The following is a 20,802-nucleotide window of genomic DNA, read 5'->3' on the forward strand; positions in this document are numbered from 1 at the left end:
GACTAAAAACATTCATTTCATTACGGGGCCGGCTTGGTGGGGAAGTAGGAGGTGACAGACTAGCCTCTGGGGCTCCAGAATCTGAGCTACAAGAAAAAAAGAATATCTTCTTTAACGGGTTATGAATGGTTAGAGAAGTTAAATTCAACATGCCTCAAATGTTAGATGCTCTTTTCTTAAGCAAACAAATAAAATCATAATGTTAGCTACAGATGTTTCCCAGAGAAGATAATAAACTTAAGAACACAAACTGCTGCAGAGTGCAAGGTGGCACAACATTCAAAGTTTACGTGCTAAGAGTGAAAGCTCCAGGCAGAAAACACACATATGTAAAATGAAGAAATTCTTACAAAACTCCAATTTCTTAGAGAAATTGATGACTTCAGTTAAAAAAAAAAAGTCATCTGCAAATGCTCCAAAGGACGTTTTCTTGGGGCTCTGCTCCCAAGTTATTTTGACCAGAAAAATACTCTGGAAAAAAACACACCCCCCAAGAAGTTGAGCAGTGAATAATTTCACTGCTAACAATAAAAACGGTCCTAGAATTAAAGAAATAGAAAGATTTATTTCTCAAGAAAATATACACAAGGTTTAAATTATTTCAGACAAAATAAATTTAAAAGAATCTTACAGTTTCTGTTCTTTTGCCTTTGTCTTTTCCACTGTTTTCTCATAGGCTTTTCTCTTTGCTAAAGGTGAAGGCTCCGGTATCTTCTTCTCTGACAGAGATGGTTGTCTAGAACTAAAGCAAGAGGAATCATTATCTTACTTTAAGGCCCTCTACAAACTTGATTTTTTTACATTACCTGTCATTCTCCCACTCAGATTTCAAATTGCAGAGTGTGCTTAATCCATTATTATCCCTCTTGAATCTACAGACTCAAAATGTGTTCTCACATTTAATATAAAAATACACCAAGTTTATTAACTTTCACAGTTCATCAACATATGAAGAGCCAGATAGTGAATATGCAAAGGAGATCGACTAATTCGATAATAAAGTAGACTAAAAGAAATATAGCAGAGTATGCATCTCAAATTAAGACCATGGAAAAGATGGAAGATCTGACTAAGATCTAAACTTTCAGATTCCACAACTTTCATCTACAACAGATCACTTACAGACATGAACAGAGAAATCGCCATGACTCTTAGATATGAATTAAACTCTGCATTAACATATTTATGTTTCAATATCAAATTCAAAATTAGGAAATGAGGAAAAGTATTTCCCATTGACAGCCTGACTATTATAACATTGCTTCTTTTTGTTCCTCCTTCCCTTCTTCCTTGCTTTCTAGCCCTTTGTCTCTCTAGTTCTTTCTCTGAAATAATTCAGTCACTGTGGTCTTTCTCCCAATCTTTTACTCCCCATTAAAAATAGCTAAAAGATCAAGAGTGCAACATTAATGCTGATACCCAAATGTCATCATTTCACCACAGTCAGATTGAAAAAAAAAAAAAAAAGAAGGGAATCTGGATGGTCTCCACTCTCCTGAATTCCCATTTCCCACTAGCTGGGCCATCAGAAAAGCAACGTTTGCTTTTTTTGTGTGTTTAGTAGTTGTTTCTACTAAAATAAGGACCAGAAACACTTACTAAAAGAGAGAAAGATTCTGAAAGTGCTTTTGTGCCACACAATTTTATTAAGCAGACAAAGTTCATTTGGCAGGTCACCTGCTTAACACAGTTACTAGCAGCTGGTCTCAGAGGTCTACAGGCTTTGGATTTACATAGCTGCAACTTCTCTACGTGAGAAAAGCTGTACCAGTTTCCCTTGAAAGGAAGTCTGTGCTATATAAAATTCATCCAGGAACTGCCATGCAGAATAGAACAGACCACAACCAAGAACAGCTACTTGACTCAAGTAGCTGAGACCAACTGTCTCGAGTGGTCAGATGCACACTGAACACAAGCCGTAATTGGAAGATGAAGGTCCTACCTGTAGGACCTAGTGCCAAGAGTTGTGTGCAGACCCTAGAGCTCCTCCAGGCTCTTCAAAAGACAGGAAAAGGAGGACAAGTAATAACCTGACTGGTTTTGCACAAAAGGCGAGCGGTTAAAGCACACAAAAAGAAGGGGAAGGTGGGTTCAATTCTCTTTTCAAGGCCAGAACACCCATTTCTCTACAGGGCTCCCTTACCTCTACGCATAATCTGCAAAGGACATAAAAACAAGTGGAACAGGACACACTCCGTCCCTCTCTTTATGATGGACCAGTAGGCATTTAGGGATGCAAAAGTCCTGGGGTCACAAGGCAAATCCTGTGATCAGCCTGATGGCTAGATCTTTCCACAAGGATGACAAACTTGGCTTATAGTCTCAGCTACCACAGTTGCCTATGTGTCTGCTGTGCAGTTACTACATTAAATAAACCACACCAGAAACTGGAACCCAAGTTCCTCTGCCTCACACCAGCATCCTGCATACTCAGACATGGAGCCAGCTACCTCTTGCTCACTCTTTACCTACCCTTCGAGTCTTCCCTATTTGACTCCACAGTGACATATCATCAGAAGAAGGTATAAAGAGCATGATCATATTATAAACTCTTTTTTAAAGCCTGGAAATGCAGGGATTCTAAAAATGCAGCAGTCTCGCTAGAATGAAATTCCTAAGCATAGATGTAAAACACAGTTGCATGATGTCAACGATCTGAATGAAAAGGAGCGAGACACACACCTAATTACAGGTTTCCAGTGCCCTTTTAGATTTCCTTGGATATCGGAGCTGGCACAAGACCTACAGGAGACCACCCTACTCCAAAGAGGCTGCTGTAGATGAGTCGAAGGACAATGGCACTAGCCATCTTTGCAAACAGAATTCCAACCAAACTAACTGTGGCCCACATGCATTTAGATGCTTCTCTAAATCACCACAGATCTGAGAAAACTGAGGGGTTTCCAGAGTGGAGCAGTTTGTACACATGCAGGCACCTAAATTTGCACCTAAGCATATAATTAATTTCTGTCACTTCCAGAGAATGCCTATTTTGGATCACTGTTACTGCTTCTACATCCCTGAATGCCACTTAAGTGGTACAAGGGAGATAATGTTTATTGCCAAGAAGACCACACACTGCTCCAGAAGAATATGTTTTATTACAAGATATATGATGGGACTACAGGTCTATATAGGATGACCAGATGGCTCACAAAGACAACCTTTCTTCAACAATGACCACTGACCAGCAAAAACAGTAATACTGTTTAAAGTATACTGAGTTCTAGCTTTGAAAAATCATCTCAGTTACAGTGAGGAAGCCACTGCAGACTGATTGTGGGAATTTTCAATCACTTATCTGCTAAAACATGATCCATAACAAACCCAAATGTATGTGAGGTCTACTGCTGACTGAACTGGTTTACTGACAGCACATAACTCTAATGCTCACAGAACGCAGTTTTGGGAAAATCTTGTTGTGCCTCGTTGCTGGCTCACTTTCATAAATGGATATGTTTTAGAAGATGGAGTGAGGCAAAAGCTGGTATTACCTGAGTCCTGGATGCCAGGTCATAACACTTGATGTTTTAAATCTTGAAGCTTCAAGAGTCTCTAGTGATCTCACACTAACTGCTGAAATAAGTGGGTTTCTCCACCTATCCTCACCGCCAAGAGCATTCTTTCCAAGCAGATTCTACTTGTAAAATGCACTGAAGCCATCAGCATGGGTTAATAATTGCTGTCAGCAGTGTTTTACTATTCATGATTGCCACCTCAAGCACATGCTAGAAATACATAGTAAAAATAATACGCATTGCAAACGTACATTAGATGGAGACTGCTGTAAAAATATTATGCAAATAGGACAGATGGATAGCGAAAGATGCATAATTTCAGAATCTAACATGAAGATAGCTATAGGACTTTTTTCATATCACTGAACATGGCAAGCGCATTCAGTTTACCCATGAGTTTGTGCAATATAGGAGCTAGCACCTAAAAAGCCAAGTGTCTCTAGCAGTAAATGGCTAATAACCAACAGCAATATGGGCAGATATAAAAAGAACAGCAAGAGCAAAAGAGAAAAAAAAAAAAAAAAGAGTTATTGTATGTGAGAGACCTGCTGGCCCCAAAGACAAAAATAGTGTTTTTAGTTCTATTTGGCATCAAGTGATACTTTCAGTTAGTAAAACTGTTCTTGCAGGCAATTGCAACCAGCAAATAGAAAGGATTTTTGAGGATTCATAATATCCAACACTTTTCTTTCAACTTTAAACTTGCATACTTTATTATTGTGTAGATATTTTCATTTTAAGCATGGTCCACACAAGATGACTTACAGAAAGATTTTACCTCATAGTTAGGACCATATACAGATACTATTACTACATTATATAAAGGTTTGGGGCTCGGCTTTGGGGTGTTTTTTCCTCTCCCTCTACTGTTCTAAACAGATTCTCACTACCTCCCTAGGATGTGCATTTCCCATAGCACTAACAAAGTATCCAAGGTACTAGATGGGTTTTTCCCACTAATTAGAAACAAGGCTACAATAATTTTACTATGACGTAGCAACTTAACAGAACTTATATCTTCAGTGTGAAACACGTTACTTACAACAGCACATTTATACTTTCTGAAGTAGTGATGGTAGAAAAGAAGGAGGAGCTTTGTCAGTATTATTTAGTAAGCTTCAAGTATATCAACCTCCTTTGTAAAGTTAAACTAATAGCTTACAAGAAATTGGCAACATGCATTTTTTAAAAGCAAAAGATAATTAGTATAGCATGGCCAAACTTACATGCTGCCTATCTTAGAAGGTAAGCCAGTTGGTGGGGGAATAAACTCTCTGTCCCTAGCAGAAGTATCATTTGTGTCAACAGCCATCCCACTTTCCTGGGTTTCTGCAACTGATGCAAGAGCGCCAGCCAAAGTAGAGTCTGCAGCACTAATGTCAGAGACTAAATCGCTGCTGTCTGCATATAGCAATTCCATCTGGGTAGTGGTCCTTCGGCGGGCCTGGAGACAAATAAAAATCAAGTTGTGACTTAAACATTCCATGGTATGTGTCAAAAGTGCTACATTTAAGCTTATCATTAGCTGGTAATTAGCATCCCCCTCAATTCACTTGGCAACTACCTTTGGAAACTAAATCAAGGAGCTTACCTGTACTCTTAGGCAACAATTTCAGAGGAGGCAAGTCAAATTCAACAACATGAAACACTGATTTGACAACTGGTTTCCAAGGATATCCTTTCAACAAGCTACAAGTGCCTGTCATTACTATAGGAGTACAGTGTTATTTTCCTAAGTTTTATCCAAATGAAATGTTATAAAGCAGAGAGGAATAAAGCAAAGTGTGAATTTAAATAGCTACAATTATATTGGCATGACTTCTTACATTGATGCTTCTGATATAAAAACCTCTCCTTCTTTCTTAGTTTATGTGACTTCAAAAACAGTTTAAGCAAACATGACTTAAGATTCACTCGGCATTTCAACAATTTGAAAACAGAAAACCTCACAAAGAAGCCAGGCTTTGTACGACACATTCATTCTTAAAAATATGATCACACATGTTAGGTGTGATGAAACTACGATACGAAACTGCAAATCTACTCCAGTTTGGAATGCTAGTAATTGCAAGGATATATATTTATTTCTGAAACCGTAAAAATTCAACCACAAAATAATGAAAAAGCATATTGTTACCATTGCTTCTCAGAGAAGAATATCAGACAAAAGCATATTACATACAAATCCCATGAACATATATGAACAACATGTCAGTTCACCTTTTGCATGTCTTTGTTCATTAATGTTTCTAGAGCAAAGCAAGAGCATTCCCCTGAAGGTGCCATTAAAGCATGAATTATTATCATCACCATTGCACAGCCTACCTTGCTTTTGGGTTTGACTTCACCACAAAGCTTCAAAAGATCTGAAGATAATGAACTAAAAGAAAATTGCATCACAGTTAGAAAGAAAATACCAATATTTTTGCAGAATGTGTATTGTTATTTGATTTTTTTGCTGAAATGCTGGGCAAAATTGAACAAAACAATGTCAGATGTATCTTCTAATGGATACATGATGTGTTACAAAGAGGAAATGACAGTAATTTTTCTAGAACCAGATCCAGTTACTGGTTAACAAAGATTGCTCACCTTCCTTCTGTCCCAGGACTATGCAATGGGGCATCCTCATCAGTACTGTCTTCCAAATTTTCTAGAAAATTTCCAAAAGAATAATGTTAGTCTATCCATCTACAGCAGGACGTGCAGGTTTTAAGTGCTATACAAAATAGATGAGACAATGTTGAAGGTAGATGAACAGCATATGAATGGCAGGGATTTTCAAAATATCTTGACTATTTGCTTGCCAGTTCCCATTGAATTTTCGTGGTATCTCTAAGGTTTTTTTTTTCACGTGATCTAAATAAATCATACAACTAGGTATACTGTGCCAAATTTGGCCTTCTATTTATTGCAGCAGAGCAACAGGGATGGTAGAAATCCAGAAATAATTCTAGAAGGAAATCTGGAAGAAGATGAAGCAAAGGAAGTTAACTGTAAGACATTCAAGAGACAGGAGGTAAATAAAGGGACAGTAAGGATGTCTCTTCCTCCTTTTTAAAAAAAACAAAACAAAACAAAACAAACAAAAAAACTTTGTAGTCTTCTTGCTCCAAGACAGAATCGACCTGGTCATAATGGAAAAAAAAAAAAACAAACAAAACCAACCTATTTTAAACTTCTACAGAATGGCACCATTTGGGCTGACAAGAAGCACGCACTTTATTAGTATGTAAGCATTTAAATTTCAAAACAGGATGATGCCACCATTTAATACTTTAGAACCGCTTCCTAAAAAGAGATTAATTGCATTGAAGTTGATTGTAAAATGAAGCATTTCAGTAGAAATGCTCCTGAAGTAAAATGTGTACAAAAACTTGTTCACAAAAGACAAAACCAGCATGCATGTCACACATTAACACTGTCAAACATCAGATTAACATGTCTGCATGCAAACGGTACAAAACATTAAGCTGAGACAGCCAGTCCAGGGTATATGTAAAAATCAATTCCAAACTGTTGGGAAACCAAATCCAACAACTTACATATTATTCTAGTAATACATTTTAAGCATAGCTTAAGGACATAGGTAATATATTCCTGCAAGTAAAGTCCCTTATTTTTTAACGTATTCCCAAAATTCCATTACATCTCTATTACTAGAGACACTAAGTTTATTTACTTAATATCTGCCAGAAAGCAGATACCATTTGTAACATATAGAACCAATATATTTGGTACCCATATTAAAATAGGTTTGTCCATGTATATGTTTTCAGTGCAAGTTCATGCTTTGGAGAAAGGGAGGAAAGATATAGTATTCAGCTGAATTCTGAGAAGGAAGGAAGAAAAGAAAAGGAAAATGCTGCCTTCTTGTGTATGCTACATCTAAAAATGTTTCCTGAAAAAGTCAAAACCATACATCAATCCAACATCAACATCAACACCAACAATGCACTTCAAAAGGTACTCAACTGCTGTATTAGTTTTAACAATGTGACCCTAACTATCAGAAATACAGCAGTATAATAAAGAAAGCAGGGTCACAGGAATAGCACTCAACTTTTTTTTTGTTGCATCCTGGATTTGAGCCCACATTATACCTTTTTAGACATGTTATTATTCTATGTCTTCTGCAGAAGTGGGGATCTAGAGTACTGCTCCTTCTAGCAAGGCACAAAAGCAGCATCACTAAAATGCATTTTTTTAAATGTAAGATTCATATTAGTGTGATGTTACTGTATCCCCTTCTCATAAAGAACTTGCAATCAGGTTTTACTGGTAACAAAGTAGAAAGTATGGGATGGCTACAAAAATGGGATTTTATATGTAGGCTCACACTCATGTGACCTGACACGTATGGATATCTTTCTTCAGATTGTCTGTAACTCTGCACAGGAAGACTACAGGAAGCCCCCAGGTAGAAACCAGCACAGAGAATCAACAAAAGAAATAAGAAGAGGCAGAAGACCAAGATTCTGCAAGACGTCCTGAGCGAGTAGAGACAAAAGAAGCAATAAAGTTAGTAAAGGCAGTACTGCTTGCAAGGACCAGCAGAGATGACTGCTAATAAACCAATGATTGAAGAACAGTGGAGAGCTTTTCTGATGACTTGTCTTCATCCTTACGCAGAGGCAACTAGACAGTACCAGTGCAATGCAGTACACCAGCACAGTTCATCCAGAGGCAGTGATGTTCGACCAGCCCTCTCAAGATCTACACATACTTGGCTGTGAGCCACATCCATGAATGTCCAGATGTCACAGGTGGGAAGAAAGAGCAGTTCCCACAATTCTTCAGAAAGGAGTCACTCCAGCAATGCTTCAGGACTCAAGTTTGTGGTCACATTAACTCTTCACATGAGCAGATGGGATAGTGAATGGCAGCTAGTTCATCCACACACAAGGTAGATGTGGATTCAAAACCTATTCTGAGGGTAAAAACCTGACCCTGTGATGTGCTTTGCTGCAGACTGCACCCTTTTCTTAAATCTATGCTTGAATGCAGCTGCACAACTACACTGGGGAACGTCCAAACTTCTTCAAGCCATGTATGTTCAAATGGCTAAAAGCTTCTGAAGATATCAGAGCTGAAAGTAGACATCAAGGGAACGGTTCACAAGCAGCTTATGACAAGCACCCTGGAGCTGCAACCCCTCTGCCTGGGATGGGGCTGGCTGGGTACTGCCACTGAGCTGTTAGGCAGCCTGGTGAAACTGGTCTCAGGAGCTGATGCCACCCACACTTCCGCCCCCAGGAATCATGTCACCGCCAAAGTCCCTGCTGACCAGCTGGCAGTCCCAGCCTTAAAGGCTCACTATAACAGTGTCTGAACTCCTTGCAGCTCAAAAGATTTGGCCACTAGCAATCTACAAAACACAGACTATCAACAGTTTGGATTTCGGTGTGGACTGAGGTTAGTGTGGCATATTCAGCCGAGATACACCTACAGTGCAGTTTTCTTCCTGCAAAGTGTTAACATAGTCCCGAGTGGCTCATGTGTTTTAAAAGGCTCAGTTCATGCGTGCAAAGTGTTAAAAAGCTTCTTTAATGAGATATACTCTACAAAAATTGTCACGATAGAGCTACTGTTTCAATGCATTTAATAAGTGCCTTTTCAGTGCTCCAGATGCTGTTAGTAAGTAAAAGCCTGTCTGGATCTAAAGAAAATGCAATGCTAACTTCCTGACTGGAGAAGCATTGCTCTCACCACAACAGCAGTGAACACACACACATGCACACACATTAAGGGTCTATTTTAGATACGCTGTGATATTAACCACCATTGAGGTTCCTGAATAAATACTGGCCATATGAGCAACATGGCCTGGCACAGATCTTCAGGTGTCGCCTGTCAAGAAGCTGGCAAAGGTCTCACCAGTTTACACCAGATGATGAACTATGCACTTTCAGGCAGTTTTGTGCTTTTGAAATGTTCCAGATGCCTATGCAAACTAGCACAGGACAGCATAATGGGATTAGAAGTAACACAATACAATACAAAAGGAATTGTTACTGACACCAAGAATATTTTTTTCAAGTTTCAAACTAACAGATTTTGTGGCTAGGAGCAAGGGAGGGGAGAAAAGCGTAATTTATTTGGGAATCATTTAAAAGCAACAACAACAAAAGAGTCATCTCCTCAAAATCAGTGAAGTCAGTAACTAAACCCAATTGAAAAAGTGAGATGTAATCTGCATTCTTTAAAATATTTACATTACAAAATAAGCTATCTGCAAAAGGTTAAAAATGACCTGCATGTTAAGAATTACCTTTTTTCAGACCTAAAAAGATGAGCAGAATTTGTCACAGCTACAGCAGTAGTATATCATGAAATAGCTTTATGTAGTCTGAACGTACTATAGGTTTGTAAGCAGTAAGTCATAAATTTGAAACACAGTTCTGCTTACTGTGTTCACTTATCTGACAAATCTAACTAACATGAGGGCTATGCATGATTTCAGACAGGAAGAAATGCTCTGTAAGCTCATGATAATGAGAACATTTACAGAATAGTTCATGCAAACTTCACAAACTCACAAATTCTAAGATGCACCAGTTAGTGAACATGAATGAGTTAGTAACTCATGCAGCTGTACAGTACACAGGAAGCTAAACATACTTACCCAACGGTATGCTATCTAGGTCTGTGTAAATAACAGCAACAAGGAAACAAAAGCAACACTCCAATCAAAACATATCCATTTATAAAAAGAAATAAAACAAAAGTACCCAAATGTATTCTACATTTTTCTTAATATCATCTCATGAGAAGTAGAATAGATGCCGTAACAGACATACGATGCCACTTTCAAAATCACTAACATATGATGACTGAACAGGATTGCATATTTAGAATTTCACACTCAGAAGTTAAAATCATACCAAATTGTAAATGCATAGTCTTTTGTAAAAGTAACAAGCAGATTATTTGAATTTTAAAAGTCTCAGTAATAAAAAAAAAGTTCTTTCTTTCCTACATTTCACTGCCGAGGGGATATATTTAAAAATTACATACATGCACATCAGTTGTGAAATAGAGTTTAAGTATAAGATGTTAAAATACAGCATCTATTCAGAAAAGAAATAGCCTAGAATGCCCAGTACAGCATGCATGAAAGGCAAATGTGGCATGCAGCTGACTATTCAGAATACAAGACGACAAAGTTACCTTGCAAAGCATGACCCAGCAAGGCATCAAGTTCAGGATTTAACTCAGCTTTTTCTTTTAGCATATGAAACAGCAGTTGGTTTTGAGTAGCACTAGTAATTTCTGTCTGTTTAAGGCGTCCCTCAAGAACTTTAATCTGAGCTTCTTTCTGAGCTGCTTGGAGACCCTAGGAGAGAGAAGGAAAGAAAGAGATGACACATGCTTTATCACAACTCTTTTGTTACAAAATAAGAATTGCCAAAACTTTTTTAAAACTACAAAACCAAACAAAGTGTAACCTTCATCTCACATCCTAAAGATCAGGTGTCAACTGATCACGTGTCAACTAAAGAACTTTTTTTTTTTTAAGGGACTCATTAAGCACTCATTTAACTTGTGTTCCTCAGACTCTGCATGGCAAATATGCATTTAGTGGCTAAGTTGGATGTGACTCCCAAACACAATTCATAGATTCTTTGCATTTATTTAAGAGTAGCAAGCATCCGAAAAATCAACACCTCCAATTTTCAAAGTACTTTTTTTTTTTTTTTTTAAAATGATTACCTGTGATACTCTATAATAAACAAGGGGCAGGGGTGACGACGGACACATGACAAATAAAAAAAACAAAACAAAAACCACCAAACACAAATCAGCCCCAGAACAGTAATCTTTCCTACAGAATCACCCAGTGAACTTTCAGCTTCTCCTAAGGCCTAACTTAAGAGAGAAACCATTCTAAGTCAAGTTCCCTAGACCTACAGATAAGTAGAAATTTTTTAGTTGCAGAAAACGTAGCCAAGGAAATTTACAGAGAATGGTTTCCAGATAGAAGAAACAGTCCGGAAAAATGAAGGTACAACACATCTTCTCAAAGACTTGTAGGATAACAGAGGACTTTGAGTGCTAGCACTTGAGAAAGAATTGTAGTACTATGGACTTACACGTTAGATTCTATCATGAACTAAACCAACATATCAATAGACATATTATGCATGTGGGAACAAACAACAGAAGAGACAGCAGGCGTGACCAATTTCGCAAGAAAGTGTACCTTCAGTTTTTCTAAATGATAATTACTTATCACAAAGAGGAAGAACACCTTCATGTAAAGGAACTTTTTATCATGACAAGGAGAAATTGTTAACAGAGTACGTGAAAAGCACTTCTCTCATATTAACTCTGCTGCAAGGAATCAGATAACCATTCAACCCATCCAAGGGCTGAAAAAAAAAAAAAAGAAAGAAAAGAATCCAAAGACTGAAATTTGCAGAAGCCAATGTGATTGTGGGAATGTTCTTCCTTTTCTTTTTTAAAAAAAAAAACAACCAAACACAAACTTTTTTGATTACCTGCATAGGGATGAATCAAGAATGAAAAAAAAGAACAGAGAATTGGTCAGTGGGACTAACCCAAAGCCCATTTCCATAGCCTTGAAATCTTTCATTTGATTCAACGACACTGAGTATGGCCTCCAAACAGAAAGAAAAGCAGTAGTGAGAGCATATGATACATGTGTACACAGGGTTATAAACTACCAAATACTCATTTTGAAAAGATTACTCCCCAAGGCTTTCAGAAAAAGCCCATAATGCTCTACTCAGAAGTAGAAGTCTGACTAAAGTATGCCACACATTGATATATTTTATACACTCAGATCCTGAGCATTCTCGAGCTTGTTGAAAAACACAGAACGACATTATTTATTTGATTAGGAAAACCTAGTGCTCTTATAAGAACAAGATGAGGTAGCTGTGAAGTAAGGTCTACTGGGGGGTTGAAAAACAGGCAACAGATTGAAGGGGACAATGGATGTCAAGGGCATTCGCACCGAGAACCTGGGTGACTCAGTAGCATTGACCAACTTCTTTGGTCAATGGCTTACTTTTGTTTGTCTGGCTTACTTTTCACAGGTATGAATTCACCTTAGGTAGTCTTTATGTAAGCACAGCTCTGGTCCTGGTACATGGCATAGTCCTGGCATACACATATTTCACTTAATGCATTACCTTATTGATACCCATTGTGAGGAAGTGATCAAGCAAATATCGAGCTTCTGTCAAAGTGCAAGCATTAATCACTGCTGTTACATCCAAGGTCTCTCCTTCCTCCTAACGTGTGCAACAACAAAAACAGTCAGATAGAGAAAAATGCATTTTTAATTTTTTTTTTTTTTAATTCATTACAGTAATCATAGAAAATAGAAACCATGAAGATACTGCAATGTGCCCCAGTTCATCCCCTTGGTACTTCTAAACCACATCTGACATTTTTTTCCAAACTATCCTCAAAACATCCCACAGTACAGAATCTGCAGCCTTCCCAGCCTCTTCCAGTGTTTCATTCCTTTCCTATGACAAAGTACTTATCAACTTCCAATTTAAATCCCTTCTTTCTACAAGCCAAGGTATTCACAGTGGATGCAGAAGTTAAGCACACTTCTTCACTCTCTGCAGCCTTCATGCATTTGAAGACTTCTCCCCCTAGCCTATTCCACATTTTTCTTCTGATTATTCTCAGTCAATATTAAGAACTCTGGTACGCTTAAGAATTATTAAGACTTTTGTGTTCACTACTTCTTGCTGAGGCCCCATCCCTGGAGGTTTTCAAGACCGGGCTGGAGACGGCCCTGGGCAACCTGGTCTAGTGGGAGGTGTCCCTGCCTATGGCAGGGGGGTTGGAACTCAGTGATCTTCAAGGTCCTTTCCAATCTAAACCATTCTGTGATTCTATGATTCTTTACTGTTAAAATCCTGTAACCTTGCACCATGTTGTCCAAAAAGTAAAAAAACCCTGATGTGAGTAAAATAGTAAAAGCTGCTGGCAATGTAACGTGCATTAAAGCACAGATTAGGCCAAGGTGGCAGAGAAAGAACTCAAGCGGTGCCATATAAAAATACTGGTAAGTATTAGAGTTCAGACTTCATGCTACCATGTGACAAGAGACCTAGGAATTTATACATGGTAGATTCTTCCTGCTAGGTCATGTAAGGTATGATGCACATTATAAGAGTTTTCACATTTGGATTTCACTGCTTTTGGTAATATTCAAGTGGCTGTATCAATCATAATACGCAATTTCCCTTTACTAAATTACTATTTGAAAAGCAACTAAACAAGCAACTGGGCCTGAAAAGGCTCGTTAGTTATAAAGCCACTATTCCATAATTGAAAGTATACTAAAATATTGAAAATATACTAAAATGCAATATAAAGATTTTATATAAATTCTTACATACAAAAATACTTAAATATATTTAAAGCATACAAAAACAGTACAAGGGAGTGGAAGCATATCAACAGCTGCAGGAAGATGATACAAGCTGTTAGCCTTCAGTCCCAAGAATTATATTAATTTAATGCCAGCAAAATAGAAAGCATCAGCTTTGGGATTTAAATGCTTTGCAGTCTTAACTTGCATTATGCTATTGATACTGAAACTCAGATCTGAAAGTTCAGTTATATAAACACTCTTCATTTCAGACTTCATCCCAGTTTTCACCAATTTTCACTTTCTGGTTCAATAGTTATATAGCCAAAACAAAACTAATTTCTAAATTAGAACATTTTCAAGGCTAACGCAGTTTTTTTCTTTTCTCCATTTTACCATTTTTGCGTTAATATTTGACCTACCTTTGCTTCTTCCATCTGCATAATGTTTGCTTGGCAGTCAGAAATGCTGTCATTAATGTAGTCTATGTTTGCAGTTAGTGATTCCATCTCTTCATTTATGTTTTGGACATTTCTTTCTGCTTCACTGCCACCACCATCCTTGATGAGCTTCTCCCTTTTCTTTGAAAGCTTTTCTCTCCTTTTTGTAAGTTCTTCACGTTGCTATTTTCCCCAAAGACATTATATTACATAAAAATGAGTTAGTAAACACTTAGGGCGTTTAAGCACCTTTTTGTTCTGTTTTCCTTTCCATGTTATACTTTAACATATCATGATTTCTACAGGATAAAGTTATACAGGGGAATATATTAATATATTTGCCCATGTTTCCATTAATGTGATTTTTATTTCTTTCCAAGCACAGCAATCCCATGGTCCAAATGCTCACTGGAGTTGTTTGGAACATCTTCATTGACTGCAATGGATTCCAATCACTTTGCCTATGCCACCATAACAGCAGTTAATTTACAGAAAACGTAAATGCACTGCGCTCTATTTAATATGATGATACCACCAACAGTGTGTAGTAGATCACCCACCGTAAGTAACCTGTTCATATCTGCCTCCATATTGGAAATGGTCATCCTCTGCATAATGATATCAGTGACTCTGCGTTCAAGTAACTGCCACTTCATCCTGGCTGCCTTTGAGGAGTAAACTCTGCTTGTCACCGTTTTCCGCTGGTATTTCTTTCTGTGATAAATTCAAGAGAAACATACAGTTAAGTGTAAAGTAGTCCAATTACACGTTTGGATGTGGAAATGATCAGCTCAGAATAATTTTCATGGACAACTCAATTTCTTGTAGTTTTTCATTGCACCAGGCAACTACCTGCACCCAGCCCTGAACTCTACTGCATTCTAATATACTGGATTTGAAAAGCAACTATCAAACACTGTGGCATCTTGTATGATGCACCATTGCAACTGAATGCCACTTAAGAGTTGTTCACTACTTAAAAAGGGGATCTGTTTCAAACCACAGTGGAAGATCACCAGTAAACTTAATACATTAAATTGTGTTTTGCCACAAGATTTTTTTTTTTTTTTTTTAAACACTTAAGAAACACTGCAGACATTGGACTACTAAGGGAATTTCTCTTTAGGAACAGATTAACCGAATTTTGAAATTTTGGGGTGTGTGAGACTTGTTCTTTAATGCCATTTTATGTTATTCCATATTGTCTTAAACCCGCAAAGCTCAAATTGCATTTGATAATGGCAAAATGCCGATTTTATGAGCATTACATGACAGCAGTTTGAAAAATAACAACTACTAGAATATATATCATCACAAGATTATCTGCTAGAAAGTCCATGCAATTTTCAGTTCTTTCAAGAGTACTAAACAATTTTAATCCTTACCCTGTTCCATTTGTTGCAGTTACAGATAATGCTTGAACCCTTGCAACAGGAATTCTCATCTTCTGTGCTGCTGTTCTTGAGCCATCATGCTCGACTGATGAGCTAGAACTTGCTTCCTGTATGGGATGCTCAGGCAGGCTCAGCTTCCGACTTACTTTTCCTGCCACTTTATCAGACAGAGGCCTCACTTGCCGACGAAGGGCTGTAACCTGAAATAGAGTGTAGAGATACGATTACCTCTCCCCAAAACTGCACTCTAAGTTACAGCGACACAAAATCATTCTGTTTTCAAAGATGCATTACTGTTTTACCACAATACCTCTTCAGTTTTGCGACGTAATATAACTTCTTGATTTCTTTTCTGAGCTTCCAGAAGCTTGAGCTGATGCTGTAAAAAAATGCAAGCAGCACATGATATTTTTTCTGTTATCTGCTACAAGGACTGTATTGTATAAAAAAGACCTTTACACATTAATACAAGTTTGCAAAACTGTTGTGACATCAAGAGGTTAAGTCACAATTGTTTCTTACTTTCTGTAATGCAGAATGAAAATAAGTGCTTCAATATATCAATTCTCTATCAAAAAGAACACTTGCAGGCAGGCAAGGTAGTAGCAACAGTTTTGTGAAGATTCACTAACAAAATAATACTGATATACATATTCAATAAGCCTTCTATTTTCTATTGTACTTATCTGAAGCTAGGAACTCAATTATGAAAGAAGTCAAACCAAATTATGTGCATTTCTACTGGTGAAAATATACAGGTACGTGCCTGCCTCGGTGAATGTATATACACATGGTGTGTGCCTGCAAGCAGATGCACTTCATAATGATACATGCTTATTCCAAATGAAAGTTCTTTATATGTCAATCACCTCTCGTTTGCGTTGCTCCTTTTTAAGCTGTGCAATCTCTCTGTTTCTTCTAGATTCAGTCATTCTAGCTTTCTCCTGCTCTTCTTTCATTTGTTTCATCAAGCGAACCTGTAAAGAGGTCATCACTTAGAAAAACTGTTTACAGTCAAGTGCTGTTCCCTGCCCACACTCATATAGTTTCTTCTTCAAATTGCCATCTTCCAGTATATTACATGCTTTTAGCAATTTATCCCCTCCATCTAATGTGTCTTCTTCACTCCGTGCTGAATAACAGCCAGTAAGCAGCGCAAGCTTCTTAATGTTTGATACTGTAATTCCTGTTCACTAAGCCTAAAAGCCACGCCTCTCCCCCAGGAATAACCTAGTCTTCACAGATTTATGTTTTCAGAATTTTGAGCAGCTGACAGCAACAAAAGAGTTTTCAACCCATTTTTCAGTAAAACACTCATTGTACAGCACTTCAATATACTGAAACATACCTTGGTTTTCTTCATCTCTGTTACCTCCTGCTGCAATTTCTTCAGTTGCTTTTCATATTGAGACTGATTTTTAAGCAATCGTGCATGTTCCTTTTGCGCTGTTTGAAGCCTCTGCAGTTCTTTATTCATGGCTTGGAGTTTCTTTTCATATTCCGACTTGATTTTTTTGGCCTTTTCTTCTGAATAGGTCTCTACAGAACCTAGAACCAAAGGAGTTCTTAATCTGCTTTTGTTCAGGATATTTTCACTTTGCTAGTCACAGCAAATGACTGCTTCGTCTGCTTTTATAGCATTATCTGTAATATCTTTGAAAATTTTCATTTGGCTTTAACTCCTGTCACCTGCACTGCTTCGAACTTTCCACCTTATCTGTCTTCTTGGATAAGAGATCAAGTATTAGCACTTTCCTTCTGATTTTTTTGCACTAGACAAATATCTGAGTACATGGAGACACAGATACATACATGCTTGTTCACAGATATGTGCACCAAGATCATAACAACAGTCCCAAGAGCCATCAAGCCCAGTATCCCTTTTCCAGCACTAATCAAACAGGAAGGTCTAAGGAACAATAAGGGAACAGCAAAAGCATATAAAGTATATAACTATAAAGCACATACAGTATATTTAAAAAAAAAAAAAAAGAAACAAACAAAACACTCCCCCCAGTACCCTCCCCAAGTTCAACTATTTGTGGCTTAGGACTTTCTGAACCAGAGTTAGTTATTCATCTCAATATGATTACATGTTCAAAAAAAGTTTTGTCAGTAAAACACCTCTGCAAGGCCACTGATCCTAGTTCTTATTTTTATGCAAATCAAAAGGGGACAGAAACGAGTGGCAAAGTACTTTTAATTCAGGAACTATGTTAAAATAAGAGCTCCTAGAAAACTGAAAATGTTTATTCAACCAAACTAAATACCTGTTAGTAGCAGCATCTTTGTTAAAAAAAAAAAACACCTCAATTCTGGTAGAAACTAGGTAAGTATAGTGTAATTCATTGGCATTATGGGTACAAGCCTACTTATGAGAAATTGCAGAAAACATGACATTTGAAAAAGGAAGTGAGGGAAGTAGCAAACATTTCAATTTTAATATCTTATACAACATCTATATTTAAATGATTTTGCACTTCTTACCCAAGTTCTGAAGAACTTGATCTCTTTCAAGCTGAGTGTCTCGAATCTTATGTTGTAGCATCATTAGTTTCTCTTCATATTGTTTTTTCAGCGTCTGCAACCTTCGCTGGCTGTTCTCTAGCTCATCTATCAGTTTCTGCTTAATAGCTATTTCACAGGTGATATTTGCCAAATCAGCTTGATAATTTTCTAAAATAAAGATTTGAGAATTTAAAAGTTAAGACTTCTGTTAAAGTAACCGCGAGGATCACATAACTATAGATAACCCCTGCAACATTAGGGTCATTTTCTAACATGTAAGTGGTGCATAGGAGAATTCTACACAAAGCACAAAGTAGCAAGTGAAACTATTATCTGCAATTCATTCTCCTCCTTAAACACTCCCCCCATTCTAGAACAGGGAAAGATATCTCTCATTGGATCACATTTACCTGTATGTTGTAATTCCTCACATTTAAATCTTAACATCAGCAATATGCACGGGCTGTGAGACTTCACTCACATCTCAGGGCTGGAGAGTAACTGTCATTCATAAACCCAGCAGATTATAAAAGGAAAACTTGACTGCTGGAAGACTCCAAGGGGAGGCTTTCCTTTTTCTAGCTCTTAGAAAAATACAGTCAAAATTCCAAGAAGAGAGGAATCGTGGAAGTGGAATTGTGAAAGGAATAAGAAAAGTAAAAGGAAAAAGCACTAACCCACATGATAAGTTTAGAAATGTTTAATTAATTTCTTTAGACAATTACATCCTTTTTTGGCTTAAGATTATGTGCTCCAGAATACAGATTTCAGTTGAAGATTTTTTTTCAGGTTCTGCAACTCCTGCTAATGGTAGCGTGACTCTAAAATAAGACAGAACCAACAAGCTTGGTTTGCCCATTTGGCCTGACTCACATGACAGAATTGCTGTTGAAGCTGTGTCTGACTCTAGCAGTCCTAATTCACATACCACTTGTAAGCCAGCACTTAACATTTCTACATAAAGACACAGCCTCCGAAAAATGAAGGCAGCTGATAGACTTCCAGCGTTTCAAAATTAAATTCTACCCATTTCCAAAACAGGTGAATGGGAGCTATCACCTTGGTGATTACTCTCAAGACATAAAAATAACTCAGCACTTAGACCTTACACTTTGGATATTCTAACTAAGAAATGTGTTATCATACATCTGATGGCCTCTGGTCAATTTTAAAGCCAGTACAGTGACACTTGATCAGCTATATATTACACGCTTTAGCAGCATAACCAAAAAAAGAATTCACTGGACATACAATCCACAGACATACAATCCACAGACAATTATGGACAGTGGGTTGACAGCACACTATCTTGCCTACCACAATCCAAGGAATGACAGATAGTATGCGTAAAATTCTACAAAATATTGCAGTAACATCACCTTTTTCATCAGAGTCGGAATCTGATTCATCTGAGCTTTCAACAACTTCCATGTCGTCTTCATCCTCATCATCTTCCTCTTCTTCATCCTCATGATCACTCACTTCCTGAATTTCCTCCTACAAAATGTACAAAATAAAAAGATGTTGAAGCACACCCACACTTTTCCATCTCCCAATCACTTGGTGACTATCACTGTGAAGCCACAGTATTCACCTGGCCCATTCTTAAATCTCCTTTCTATAACACTGTAAATCTTTAAACAGGCAATGAACAAATAAGCCAAACACTTCTCGTACTTACAGCTTCCAATTCATTATTCTCTCTCTCCGAAGTGCCTTTTTCATCTCTCTTCTCCTGCTCGTTATCTGTGTTATCCTCTTTAACACTAGCAGAAGAGGCACAGACACAAAATATTAAAACTGAAATGGCAAACCCAAGCATGACACATGTGCTTCCCATCCCCCAAATCAGTAAGTTGCAATCCCAAATAAAGACAAAAACCAAAGTGTAGTTAGACAAAAGTACAGGTGTTGGGCATGGGTAAAACACAACTTCCAATCTCCCGCAGATAAAAAAAGTAATGCTTACTCTTAATCTTAGCTTGCAAAATAATATTAATGATTAGCAAGCACACTGTTTTAGGGCATATTGCACAACGAGGCCAATCAGAATACACATCTCCATATACTACAGCAGTACTCATTTTGCATGGAAGTTGCAGTGTACCCAGAACAGCTTTTACAAAACAAAGAACATTGTGTGCAGGTACAACATACATTACAGATATTACTACACACTCAAGCTATAACAGAGGCTACTGTGCTTATAACCATCTGAAAATTTATGTATAAGTCTTAAACAATATCCTAATTTATGATACTATAACTACTCTTGATCAGTTATCCACTTTGACATCAAGGGAATGCTCAAAATAGGCATTGATACAAAACCAAAAAGAGTCAAGAAATACTGAATTTTTGCAATAGAACTGTCCAGCTCACAAAAAAACTATTAAGATTACATTTTAGTATATTTCCATGCTGTTGTTTTACAGACTATGGTTCAAAACTTACTTAAGCCAAGTATCTGTTTATTCGTTCCTCTCTTGACAACCTGAACTGTAGTGATGGCTTATGCAAATTACAGCAGGGGTTTTGTGGTTTTGTTTTAAAAGTTCAGCATATTAGCCATTAGGACAAGT

The 20,802-nt window shown here is 37.5% G+C and overlaps 1 protein-coding gene across 1 annotated transcript in view; it reads right to left on the reverse strand.

Moving 5' to 3' along the window:
• The window catches only part of KIF21A (kinesin family member 21A), a 62,455-nt gene that overhangs the window by 17,241 nt on the left and 24,412 nt on the right, over positions 1-20,802 (reverse strand). Inside the window, exons 12-28 of the mRNA XM_009883227.1 lie at positions 19,902-19,986; positions 19,600-19,717; positions 18,200-18,388; positions 17,061-17,260; positions 16,582-16,689; positions 16,023-16,091; positions 15,704-15,912; positions 14,879-15,032; positions 14,301-14,501; positions 12,677-12,778; positions 10,689-10,854; positions 10,144-10,164; positions 6,111-6,171; positions 5,844-5,898; positions 4,745-4,962; positions 632-742; positions 4-86 (exon numbers count right to left, since the gene is read on the reverse strand). Coding sequence (XP_009881529.1) covers positions 4-86; positions 632-742; positions 4,745-4,962; positions 5,844-5,898; positions 6,111-6,171; positions 10,144-10,164; positions 10,689-10,854; positions 12,677-12,778; positions 14,301-14,501; positions 14,879-15,032; positions 15,704-15,912; positions 16,023-16,091; positions 16,582-16,689; positions 17,061-17,260; positions 18,200-18,388; positions 19,600-19,717; positions 19,902-19,986 — 2,150 coding nt within the window. The remainder of the gene's footprint in view (positions 1-3; positions 87-631; positions 743-4,744; positions 4,963-5,843; positions 5,899-6,110; positions 6,172-10,143; positions 10,165-10,688; positions 10,855-12,676; positions 12,779-14,300; positions 14,502-14,878; positions 15,033-15,703; positions 15,913-16,022; positions 16,092-16,581; positions 16,690-17,060; positions 17,261-18,199; positions 18,389-19,599; positions 19,718-19,901; positions 19,987-20,802) is intronic.

The sequence above is a fragment of the Charadrius vociferus genome, unplaced genomic scaffold (assembly GCF_000708025.1).
Source record: "Charadrius vociferus isolate BGI_N301 unplaced genomic scaffold, ASM70802v2 scaffold363, whole genome shotgun sequence".
Lineage (NCBI taxonomy): Eukaryota > Metazoa > Chordata > Aves > Charadriiformes > Charadriidae > Charadrius > Charadrius vociferus.